Source organism: Aplysia californica, unplaced genomic scaffold, assembly GCF_000002075.1.
Source record: "Aplysia californica isolate F4 #8 unplaced genomic scaffold, AplCal3.0 scaffold00942, whole genome shotgun sequence".
Taxonomy (NCBI): Eukaryota; Metazoa; Mollusca; class Gastropoda; order Aplysiida; family Aplysiidae; genus Aplysia; species Aplysia californica.
In genome coordinates this window covers 197,627-211,210 of record NW_004798212.1, presented here as the reverse complement: position 1 = coordinate 211,210, position 13,584 = coordinate 197,627, and the positions used below count along the sequence as shown (strand labels likewise).

The 13,584-nt window shown below is 41.2% G+C and overlaps 1 protein-coding gene across 1 annotated transcript in view; it reads right to left on the bottom strand.

Moving 5' to 3' along the window:
- Nucleotides 1–226: 226 nt before the first annotated feature.
- LOC106013492 (extracellular matrix-binding protein ebh) overlaps nt 227–13,584 on the bottom strand; it is a 59,136-nt gene continuing 45,778 nt past the window's right edge. The window contains exons 10-18 of the mRNA XM_013089394.2: nt 12,498–12,608; nt 11,591–11,672; nt 10,198–10,352; nt 8,942–9,088; nt 8,122–8,237; nt 7,517–7,682; nt 6,905–6,962; nt 5,731–5,785; nt 227–3,314 (exon numbers count right to left, since the gene is read on the bottom strand). Coding sequence (XP_012944848.2) covers nt 3,203–3,314; nt 5,731–5,785; nt 6,905–6,962; nt 7,517–7,682; nt 8,122–8,237; nt 8,942–9,088; nt 10,198–10,352; nt 11,591–11,672; nt 12,498–12,608 — 1,002 coding nt within the window. The 3' untranslated portion in view covers nt 227–3,202. The remainder of the gene's footprint in view (nt 3,315–5,730; nt 5,786–6,904; nt 6,963–7,516; nt 7,683–8,121; nt 8,238–8,941; nt 9,089–10,197; nt 10,353–11,590; nt 11,673–12,497; nt 12,609–13,584) is intronic.

Here is a 13,584-nt window from a genome sequence, read left to right as displayed (position 1 = left end):
ATATTTTGGATAATAGTATACAGCCCTTGGCACCCTAAGAAGCAACCAAATTCGATTCCGGTGAGGGGAGTATTTTTATCAAGTATTTCGGTCTTTCTGCTGACAGACACAGTCAAAGCGAATCTCCTCAAAACACGTCACAACGTCTACACATTTTAAAATATATGAAAAAAAAAGACAGAAATGGAGACAAACATTCTTTTCAAAAGAACAAGAGAGAAGACAATTTTATAATCAATAAATCTTTTTTTATTTTATGCATATCAACAACCGCAAATAAACATTCCCTTTGGATGATGACAACATATGTACAATAGTTTTCTAAAATATTTCTTTTTACATGAAAGCCGCAACATGGCAACTGGTAGGTAGCATCAACTGAACCGACAGATCAACAGTTTGGTCACATCTTGTGGCGGAGCTTTGGTCAGCGAGGAACTGGACAATCAAAGCAAAGTCACCAAACAAAGCATGAAATCGACTCAAAATAAGCTTCACAACCACAACACACCAGTCCCTCTAACAAGGTTGTTTTTTTATATTTAAAAAAGGACACAACAACTAGACATGCAGTTAAGAGTTACACAGAACGATCTCATGCAAACACAGTAAACTGGTCAAGACGGCATCATCATAAAGGGAGGATTTTTTTTAAAAGATCATGATCAAAAGAATGACCAAATCCTATTTCCTGAGCAGTGTTTTATGCAACTTCCAAGTTTGGTCACTTTTTTCTGGTCTCTTTCATAGCACATTTCGAAGATGAGAAAAAGAAATGATGATGCTCACAGACACTGGTTCTCAAGTCATACCATGGACCTAACAACCGAACAGACTCACCACACACCCATACGAGAGCCAGTCACAAATTAAGTAAAAATAAAACAAAACCCTGATCCTAGCAAATAAATATGGAGCAGAAACACAAAATGAAGTCGGAGGAACTAAAAAAAAATTCAGATGGAATGTGAAATAATAAATTAGTTTTTGAGAAAATAAACTCGATAAATCAGCCAGGACATCACAGATTGCAAAGCTACACCAATCTCCACACAGTACAGAGGCTGCCACAATCACAAGAGCACAAATAATGAATATGCGCAGCGTTACATACAAATAAAAACATAAGCAAAAAAAACAAAATTAAATATCAAAAGAACCCACCAAAAAATGTTGAAGGGGCAATCTTTACAAATATTCACTAAATTTGTTTTTACAAAATAAAAACAAAAAGCTATCGGGACAAGATCAGCTCACAGAATTCTACCCTGGCCTGCTGATCATATAATCTCGATAATCAACTCAATATTTAACTCGAAGTGAACTCAACATACCAGTATCACTATCACTGACACACGTAAGAACACGATATATTATGAGGTGCCACCACAAACCAGAACTAAGTCGATAAATACCCTTCAGGTAAAACAATGAATTGATACAATTCCCTTCACAGACAAAAATGTGCAGATCAAAAGATTCCAACATGACATCAATAGAAGAATATCACGACAATCCACCACAAAGTGACACAGAGACGTAACTGCGAGCCGTGCAGCCTGTCTCGCCAACTATTTACCTTTTAGAACCTACCAATCATTCACTCGCATCTTCTCATACCTCAAGCAAAAAACCCAAATATCTTTACAATACAACAGTTAAAAAATTATGCGCAAAAATCATTTGATTTTCAGCAGCTCCATGCTCCAAAAGGAAATTCATGGATACATCAACTTTATATAGCCTACAATGACAATCAGAAAACAGGCAGATTTAATATAGAAATGAACAGTTTACCAGTCGCCCACACCACAAGCGCAAAACTAAAAGACACATCATTCCAAATCATTTCATGAGTTAACAGCATTCAATATTAATGCTGTCGTACAAATATCCGTACACATACATGAAATTGGTCAGTTCAAACATCAAGTTTCCCTCTCCCCTCTACCTTATGACATTCACTTTTGGCTTTCATAAATAAGCAAGTGCTTCCACTATATCTATCTCATTAACACACGTAATACAACAAAGAGACATAAGTTGTTGTCAATTCGCCAAATCATTAAAGACAACAACATTCAGAAGTTATAATATAAGTTAAATTCACTTTCACTCAACTTTCATCATGGTCGTGAACACTGTGCCCTTCAGCACCCAATACTCCTTCCTAACCAATCTACATCTATCTACTTATCCCTTTTACTCTCTATCCATCTACCTCTCTCTCCATGTCTCCTAGTGTCTCTCTCCACTTCTCCCTCTCAGACTCACTTTCTCCATTTTTCTCTCTATCTTCACTTCTCTCTCACTCTCCGCATATCTCTCTTAACTTCTCTCTCTCTCTCTCTCTCTCTCTCTCTCTCTCTCACCCGCAAACAGACAATCACAACATCAGCTCTCAGGCTGTGAGATATGTACATGGCGTAGGCAGGAACCACACACAGCTGCTAGAACTCTAGTCATTTTACTAGAGCAACAACAGATCTGTCCGATTTCCTTCGCCTTTAGGGTTTTTTTTTAATTTCTTCAAACAGTAGACCTAACTGCCAAGAGGAAAACCTCTGTCATTCAAACAGTTGCAAAAAAAGTTCCCTCTTTGTGGTTGTAAGACACCTCCCATATCAGTCACTCTCTAAAGAGAGACGGTGTAGAGAAAGGATTGTAAAAAACGTGAGTGTCTGGTTAAAAAAATTCTTTGAGGTCATGGTGTAACAGTTCCCTGATGGGACACTTTCACCTCGAGATTCACTGCTACCCGCAGTCTCCTCAGCACTAAGAGTGACAAAAGAGGAGGCAACCGGGGAACAGAAGTCTCTGCTGCTGTTCTCCATAGGAGGCATTTTTTAAAATCTATAAAAACATGATGAAGCCGTCACTTTGGTTACATCACAGCGAAAGTGGCACATCCGAAACAAAGTTAGCAATAGCAGTGGTACAACAATGGAAGTGAAGGACCCTGGACAGGAGCGCTTTGTCTCCTTGCCTCTTTGATGAAGCGTTCATTCGTTAACTCACCGCTATTTTGTCACACCCTACTTCACAGCCAATGGTTATTTTACTCGAATATTGGATGACAAAATATGTAACACGTGTCAGTTTGCGCAGTGATCCCTGAAGGCAGTGATTAAGTCAAATGGCACTCTACTTCCCTCCCCTCCCCTCCCGACATGACGCTCCCCCTCCCCCCATCTCACGGGGGTCACAAGAACCCGCCAAAGCAGGCGAACAGCATCAGGTGGATGAAGGCAAAGTAGATCCATATCAAGGTGCGCAGTCCCGGCCGCATCCTCATCATTCTGTTGAGCTGTCGGCTGGAAATGAAGAAATATTCCCTGTAAGAGCGAGATGGGGTAGCATAGGTAGAGTGAGTACAGCATGCAACAACATAGACCAGTCAGCAGCAACAACAACAACCGGGCCGCAGACCCGCAAATATCAGAGAGACTACTTCACTGCTGATGTAACTCTTTAAAACTATATGATATGTGAAACACTCCCACCCACTGAGGCATACTGATCATTAAAGCAAAATAAATTTATTCCATGGTAAGCAATTGAAATAGTACTCTTTGTTCACTTCTTCCCCCACAGTTGTGGAACTTTTTAAAGCTTATATAATTGAGGGAAACATTTATATTTGAAATGAGCCTCAGTTTCATTCAATTGCTGGGGTAGAACAAGAAGGATTACTGGTTCTCCCAAAACTACATCTAATGTTCAATACACTAGCCTTGCAAAAAATGCAGAAAATCCCCAGGAATTAAATGAATTATTACAAGAAAAGAAAGTTACATGTTACACATCTGAGTAATCTCTCTTCCATTTCAAAGTCTCCTTGCACAAGGAAAAAACAGTTATTTCACCAGGAAGTTTACACTACAGTAGACCCACAGCAGAGTCAGAAATACATGGGGATGACAGGAGATGATGTACCAGAGGTGCCAACAGGATAGGTAAAAAAATCCTGAACTGTTCTGACCCCGTGGAAACATGTGCGCTGGGACTAAAAATTTCAGATATGGTCTAATATAAGTAATACATATAATACCAAGACTGTCTTCATACAAAAGGAACAATATGTGAACAATTTCAGAAATCTGAACATCCCACATTCATCAGAAAAAATTGGCACCTCTGATCATATCCACAATAAAAGACAAGTGCAAACCTAAGGTTATGTTAGGAGACAGAAGAAAGAAAAGAGATGAAGATTAAAGTCTAGCCAGTTGGAGATCACAGTGTACTGAAGAAAATATTCCTGGCCAATGTTAGCTCACAAAATTCAGATGATATTAAAAGTAAAAGTACTGAGGCATGAAAGAACATATATATATGGAAACACGTAGACCAATATATAGATATGATGATATTAATATAATGGGAAGTAAAAAGTTATATTTTTGAGACCCAACAGTACAGTCCTCTACCCTCCATGTTACATCTACATGTTCTTAAAACTACCAGAACCAATTTAGTTAATCTGTCCCCGTCGTTTTATGCAAGACAAATTCTGAAATTATGCAAACTGAGCCCAAGAATGTGAAATTATGCGATTCTGTTAATTTTAACAAAGAACAATAAAGGAAAATAATCGGAAATCATGAAAAAAATTATGAAATTTTGCTTAATTATGTGGAGTTCATAAAACCACGGGGACAGGTTAATGATGAACACTGTAAAAATCAGAAAAGAGAAAGTCAGAGATAAACATCCACACATACATACGATGATTAACATCTCCAACATGAACACTCTGAGCAGTTTCAGTATTTACAAATAAACGCAAATTTGGGGACAGTATTTATGAATAAACACAAACTTTGGGGACAGTATATACGAATAAACACAAACTTTGGGGACAGTATTTATGAATAAACACAAACAGTGACAACATCAAACCTGAATAAATCAGACCAACAAACAGGGAAGCACAGAGGGATATTTGGGGACAGTATTTATGAATAAACACAAACTTTGGGGACAGTATTTACTCCAATAAACACAAACAGTGACAACATCAACCTTGAATAAATCAGACCAACAAACAGGGGAGCACAGAGGGATAGCTTAGTTCCTTGTCATCCTGGACCTCCTCGCCCACAACCCTGGTTCCAACCCCCACAGGGACTTTCTTCACCTTAGTTTATCTCAGCAGGTAGCACAGTTCTCCACCCTTATATCTCAGCCTCATGAGAGATGGAACATGAAACCAAAGGGAATCACTCAATAGATTCCCTGTGTTGAAAGGAGCATAAAACTCACATCCTATCACATCTGTTTTTTGTATTGGTAAGAGTTTTACTACTTTTACAGCACTTGCAACACAATTAGACCATGACAAGTGCCCAAGAAAAAAGTTGTTACAAGAGAGTAACGAACCTCCAAACAAGGAGGACGGATATAAAGACGATAGATATTTCATAGGAAAAAGGAAGCAAACCACACCAGAGCACCCACCAACCACCTATTTACAATTTTTTTTCGTGTCTCACGATTCCGGATAGCAACACCATAACAAAAGCTCATTTTATGTCTATGGAGTAAAAAGTACCCAAATAGACATAAACGGATTGCTTGGGAGACCAACGATTATATCCTGTCACACCCACCTAACTAGGACACCAATCACAAAACAAAGAAACACCCCCCCCCCCTCCCCCAAAGAAAAAAAACCCCCAAAAACAAGACAAGTGAGACAAACAAACAAAAGACGAGAACTGAACTCACTTTTTCACCCTGATCCAGCTCTGTAGTCTGCTGCAGTAGCCCAGGCCGTGGCGAGCTGTGAGAGAGACAAACAGAAACATGACAGCGCACGGTGAGGAAATAGTGTGTGTGTGTGTGTAAGTCTGTGTGGGTGGGGTAGGTGGTGTGTGTGTGTGTGTGTGTGTCTGTGTGGGTGGGGTAGGTGGTGTGTGTGTGTGTGGGGGGGGGGGGGGGCTTTTCTGCAGGCTGAGAGAAGTAAACAAGGAGGGGTGTGAGGTGGGTGATGTCTTGAAGAATAGAAACCAACATTGTCAAACAAAGAGGGTTGTGTTGTGTGCAGTTGACAAAATTTAGAAACCAACATTAAAGCTGCTTATTTCTTCATCTTACCAAAAATAAAATTACCTCATTGTCATAGTATTATGCACAACACAGTACTCCACAGCCATAACTATCATACTTTTCCCTTTACTTTACTTTTATCCGCCGCTTATACCCTTTTGGATGACGCGGGAGGAAAGAGACGTCTCTCTGCCACCAGCCGGAGAGCTTGGGTCAGGGGGATGCCGTGGGTGGTTAGTGTTTCCCTGACTCCATCTATCCAGGTCTTTCTCGGTCGCCTTCTAGGCTTGTTGCCACTGAATTTTTTTATGTAGGCACGTTGTGCTGAACGGTGTGTTGGTAATCGTATGAGATGTCCGAACCATTTGATCTTTTGGTGTTGGATGTTATGCATGATATCAATTGAGCCCACCATTTCTCTGACTAGTGAGTTTCTAATTTTGTCTCGCCTGGTCTTGTTTACTGCTTTTCTAAGACACGCTTGTTACTGACTATTATCACCATTATTGTTATGATCATTATTATCATTCCTGTCTTCACTACTGTCAGTACACGTAGCCACACAAGTACCATATCGCATGAAACACACGACAAGAGTGGCATCTGAGCTTTAGTTATTTAGTTATTAGGCGATCCACGGCTGCACACAGAAGACGAAAGTTCGTTTCCCAAAAATATAATTTTTAAATTGAGCACCCTCATCAGTATGCTGGGATGTCGTCGTATATTTCCCCCCTCAGCCTCAGCCCAGGTTGGCCCTAACAGGCACGGTTGAAGCAGCCCACCTCCAAAATGGTCTAAATTGTATCGATGGGGGCATAAAACATTACAATAAACTAAAAAAAGCACTCACTCAGCATGGTCGTGGTCTCCCGGATTCGAGAATCATCGTCCTCCAACTGGATGTGAACCTGGTGGAAACACAACAAAAAAACCCCAACTCAATAACATTTTGTTTTTGAGGCAAAATTAGAAACAAACAACAAAATTTAGATCCATTAAGTAAATCTTTAGACATCCAAGAGTGTATGAAGCAAAACATTAGAAGCAACCACAACAGAACAACATATCAGGAAGGAAAGCTTATACATATGAAAGATTTTTAACGATTTTTTAGTGCAACCCAAATGTACTGAGTTATCTCGATATGTATCTCCAAACATTTTTTTTCAGAAAGAAAAACATTCAACGAATATTATGTAACTTGCAGCATAGAGCGCAATACTTTCTGTGTTTCTGTGAAATGGAAATTCCTGGAAAATGTGTGTTTGGGTGACAGTGTGTAATTGTTTCTGTGCAAGTGTGTGCCTGAGCAAAATATGTTTGCCACTACAAAAGATGTGTCTGTGGGTGTATGTATTGCATACATGAATGCAAGAAGGCACAGACATTTACATCGAACCCACCTCTTTCCCACTGGGACAATAAAGTATAATCTTATCTTATCTATCTTATCTTATCTTACCTCTCTGGCGATGGAGCGACCAGCGGCCAACAGTTTGATCTGCTCCTGTGCCTCTCCCAGCTCTCTCTCCAGCTGCTCTCTCAGAGCCCTCTCCCTCTCCAGGGTCTGGCTCACGGCCGCGTGTGTCTCCTGGAGAGTGGTGTGAGAGCTCTCCAGCTCCGAAAGTCTGCAGACACAGAACACGTTGTGTGTTATTTCAAGTTTTAGAAAAAGGCGATAAACACATTTCCCACACAACAAACTCTTGTGCTCATCCAGAATTCAAGTCAATTCAGATTTTGCTTTGACTTCACATCAATACTGTCAATGCAACCCAACTATCCCACCAGATCACCATCAAACTATTACAGCCGTTGAGATATACACTACATCACATGACAGCACAAAACACAACAGGATAAGACACAAACTGACAAGACACGACACAACATAACACAACTCAAGACACGACACGACACAATATGACACAGCACAACACAACACGACACAACACAACACGACACCCCCAAAAATGAAAACACTACACAACACAACACAAAATGATATGACACAACATAAATCAACGCAACGCGACACAACATGACACAACACAAGACAGCACTGACCGTGATTCTGTCTGGTCCGAGTGTGTCCTCACTTGGTCCGCCTCGGCTGCTGTCTCTTCCTCGTCCAGTTCCTTTTGCACAGAGTCCAGGGCGATGCGACGCTCCAGCTCCGCATTCTGATGACAATCATCAAAACAGATTCAACCAGCTGTTCGTTTTAATAAAGTCAGAATGGTATTTATGTTAAAAACAGTTAAGTGTGCCATCAAAGCATACATGCATATTTCTCTCTCTCTCTCTTTCTCTCTCTCCTTCCCCTCTCTTCCAGTACCCACCTTAGCCTGTAGTGTAATGTAGGCCGGTAGACGCCCGCATACTGCTGATGTATGGTCATTTACTCTTGTCTGTCTGTCTGTCCGTCCGTCCCCCTCTCTCTCTCTCTCCCAGTACCCACCTTAGCCAGCAGTGTGATGTAGGCCTGATAGACACCCACGTACTGTTGACGTATGGTCTCTCTCTCTCTCTCTTTTTCTTCCCTCCCTCCCTCTCTCTCTCTCTCTCCCTCTCTCTCTCTCCCTCCCTCTCTCTCCCTCCCTCCCTCTGTGCCCACCTTAGCCTGCACTGTGATGTAGGTCTAGTAGACCCCGGCGTACTGCTGACGTACGGCCAACCTCTCTCTCTCTCTCACCATCTCTCTCTCTCTCTCTCTCTCTCTCTCCCTCCCTCCCTCCCTCCCTCCCTCTTTGTACCCACCTTAGCCTGCAGTGTGATGTAGGCCTGGTAGACACCCGCGTACTGCTGTCGTATGGCCAATCACTCTCTCTCTCTCTCTCTCTCTCCCCCTCTCTCTCTCTCTCTCCTCCTCTCTCCCAGTACCCACCTTAGCCTGCAGTGTGATGTAGGCCTGGTACACCCCGGCGTACTGCTGTCGTATGGCCAACCACTCCTGCTCCTTCTCCCTCAGAGACTTGGACAGGTTGGACAGCTGAGTGTTCAGGTAACCTCGGTCCTCTGCCAGCTGGCTCACCTACACAACAACACACACACACACACACACACAACAGTTATTAGTTAGTTTAGTTTTAGTAGAGGTTTTACGGCGCTCACAAATGCATAAGGTCATGTGAGCGCCAGAAGATTAGAGGTGTTACAAGAGAGTAACAAACATAAAAGAAAAAAGAAGAAGGGGAGATAAGGACTGTAGATGTTTGATAGGAAAAAAGAAACAAACCACACCAAAGCACCCGCCAACCACCTACACAACAGTTATTGTTTCTACATAGACACACTCACAAACAAAAGCCCATAACAGTTATCTCGTCTGTTGTTGTTGTTTTGGAGTTTTTTTCAAGTATACAGTATTACTCATTGGACACACAATGCGGAAAGAAGCATTAGAGAATATTGTAACAACAGGCAAGTTTGATGGGAAGAGAGGCAGAGGCAGACAGGGGGGAAAAGATACTGGACAAGTTGACAACATGGCTGGGAACAGCAAAAAAGACATACACCATTGCTGCAACGCAAGACAGAGTGAAGAGGAGGTCAATGATCGCCGACGCCAGACGACAAGGCACTGGATGACGATAATACAGTTTATCACGAAAAGCTCAAATTCGTTGGGACCGGCCTCAGTAGTTTGAGGGATATCTTACAAAGATAAAGAAGAAGAAAAAAACAGGACCGCAGGCACAGTTCGACAGATGCGTGATTTCGAGTCTTCTGTGTTTGACCTATCCATGTTATACTGTATATCTCTATATTTTTTTCTAATAGTGAAGATTTTGCAATCAAGATCATTTGGGACAGGCTTGCCCATACAACTAGATAAACACACAAATATTTATCATATTTTCCTGTCTATTCTTTTTTCGGCTAAAGTTTTACAACTCAAATCACCACACACAAACAAAAACATGCACAGCAAGTATTGTCTTATCTTTGACACACACACACACACACACATACAAACACATACACACACACACACGCACACACACACACCTGCAGAGCCATCTGCTGACAACGAGACTCCCTCTGCTGCACACACACATACACACACCTGCAGAGCCAACTGCTGACAACGAGCCTCCCTCTGCTGCACACACACACACACACACACACACACATACACACCTGTAGAGCCAACTGCTGACAACGAGCCTCCCTCTGTTGTAGGCTGTGCAGGGCCTGACTGAGCTGAGCGTTGGCTGAGTTCTTCTGCTCCAGGACCTCAGACACCTGAGCTTGTACGCGGCGGTACTCCTCTTGGAACGTGGCTCCTGGCCCACCTGGCAACACAGACACATATGACACACACATGACACACATATGACACACACATGACACACACATGACAAACACATGAGGTCACTATGTTACACACATGATACTCTTTAACGGTACCGTATAGATTTTGTCAATGGGGATGTAAAAAGTAACAAGTGCAAGTACAGACAGCTTGTAACAGCTCTGTAGTGAATTCTTAAGAATGGTCTAAATAAAAAAATTAAGACAGAACTTCATAATTTATACTCAACAGATTATTTAGAGGGGTTGTTTTTTTTTGCGTTTACAAACAATCAAAATTTTTTCTTTAAAAAAAACTATAACAAAAACCCCAAAATAATTGTGACAACTCGTTCTAAATTTCTCCTGCACACACCGGTACTCCTGGAACAGGCCCTTGGCGCATCTGACAGAAACATAAAAGACATGAGGCACATGAAATCACTGTGCTACACTGTGGATGCTCATACAGCTTACAGCTCGACTTCACTAATTAACCATTTCCTTGCCAGGGGGTATGCCTTCCTACTGTCAGCACTTATTTTCAGCTGAGCTCGTTTCCCAGGACAGGAGCCTAATGTCTCAGTGTTAATGGATGCACGGTCTAGATCTAGCGCACTCATGACATATTTGGAACACCAGGTCTTCGATTGTCACTTTTCTCACTTTTCTTATTCCCCATTTCCTCCCATCTTACTCATAATTTCAAATAACCTGGAAATCTAAGTCAAAAAGTGAATTTATTTTACTTTTTAGAGTGATTTTGATGTTTACGTTTTACGAGAGCACGCGGCTGCCCGCAAGCCTATATCTGTGTATATTGATCACTTACAAGCCTAGAAGTAGAGGAATACTAGCAATTTGGTACCGATATGCGAGTCTTTTATTCCCGAATACCAATCTACGCAGGGCTTGTGGCTAAAACTCTGTACAGAAAAATTAGAGCCAGATTATTAGTGTGACATAAATCTATGTAACGTCATATAGGCAAACAGGAGTGGCAAATTTTGCCAACTTCCGCGACATACATGGTACAGCACAGCGCTAAAAATTACACAGGTTCATGATATACCAGGTACATCATACTGCAACGATGGGGTTAAAAAGTGAAGGAGGCAAAACCTCTTCCTCATTTCTACTCTACATCACACCCATGAGGTCACCATGTTTTACATACACAGTCTGCTCCAAAAGTTAAACTCTCTTTCACATTTAAATATTCTGTGAGGGTTGGTCTTACCTGAAGCCTCGGCGCGGGCCACCTGTAGCTGTGAGGTCAAGGACTCGTTGTCAAACTCAGACTGCTGGAGGGCCGCTGACACCTGGGCACGACACGCGGTAAGTAAGTTTTTTCAGTGTTTAAGGCCATTGGCCCACATCACATCATATAAAACACTCATTTGTTAAATAAAGTTTCCCTAATGAAAAAGTACAGGTTGTGCACACATCTCTTATCATGAGTCAAACATTGCATATTTCTGTCACTGGGCCGAGTCAGGCTGGGAGGAATTAACAATTTCTTATGATGGGCAAAGGGGGGAAGGGAGGGATTAGAAATGAAACTATTCATACATTCACCGGGGTATATGCCCAAAACTTCAGAGGACATTTGTCTTTGTTTCAGTAACAGAAGTATGTCAATACCAAAATGACAATTTAGTGCCAAGAAAAAAGAGAGACTGACATAATTGTAAAAAAATAAGTAGGACCTTCCAGCTGCACCCACTTGTAAAGATAAGATAAGCTCACTGAAGCAGCATACCCAATCCTGAGAGAGCTTCACAAATAAGTCCTTTTTATTACCCTACCATCCTAAGATTCTTTATTAGCAGAGGGATACTACATAGAACAGATTATATTCTGGTTTTTAAAAATATGCATGACTCTTCAGCACCATTATCAAATATCATTTCAACCAAGATATAGGAATCTCTATCTCTTCTTCTGTTTTCCCCATACTAAACTTAAGTACAACTGAGCTGTGGTTAACAGCAAGACAGGACAATATTTTTAGGTGATGTTTTAGCCTCTTTCTCTTCCCTGTCTAAGCCTCTTTCTCTTCCTCCGTTTTTCAATTCACTGTCTACCCATCTTTCTCCTTCTGTCTTTCAATTTCTCTTTCACCTCCGGTCTGTCCGTTCACTCACCCTGTCTAGCTCCTGTCGGAGTCTGGCCTTCTCCTCCATCGTTGACCCCTCTGACCCCTCCAGCTCCTCCACTCTCCTCTGTAGTGTCTCCTTCTCTCTCATCACGTGATGCTGCAGAGTGAAGACAGCAGCGAAATGATCACCAAACACGATTATACAAGGTTTGAACTTTGAGTTTGAGAAAATAAAGAGAAGCATTTTGATATAATAGTGGTCATTTGGTACATAAAAAAGATAGACGGACAGAAACAATTGTGGGGTGGGGGGAGAGAAAAAGTAAGACCTATATCATTAAGTAAAGCCCCCCCCCCCCCTCAATAAATGAATAAATAAGTAGATAAATAAATAAGTAAATAAGAAACAAGTAAATAAGTAAACAAGTAAATAAATATAAATACATGAATAAATAAATGAACCGATATTGCTGTCCCTCTCTCCATCTGTTTGATCTGTCAGTGTCAAGATCTCAGTCCTATCATTCATAATCATAGAATGTCATTGGACATTAGGCTCTGATTGGTTCATCACAGACATGACACACGACAGCGCATACAGTCACAAGAGCTTACATTACTAGGCACAAGTTTGCATTTGACCTCCAGCAACATTTGAGGCCCCTTAGGTGTAAATAGAGGCAACACTTTGTCGCCAAAGAACTATTTTCTCCAAAGCGCCTTTTTACTTAAGTAGGGACAAAATAGTTCTGAGCCGACGACCTGAGGCAACCAAACGCCTTTACTAATTTAAAGTAGGTTCCACATGCAAATATGTTCACAGAAAATATAATGTTCATAGGAAAAGGAGTAAAAACAATTCCATGGAAGCGCAAACTCAACAAAAGCTCAAACCTTCATGATAAAGACCTTGTGTGATTAGCTATTACCACATTTACAGTTCTGTGAAAGATGGAATTTACATTTCCACATAACATACTTGGGTTTCATTTTTTTCGCACTAGTCCTACTGTTGCTTTTTCATTGATCACCTACTCTGATTTCTACCACTTTCTCAAATATTTTAATTATCTCTTTCACATGCAAAGTTTGAAAATGAAGCTCTTTTATTATCAAATATGTAAAGACCCCCC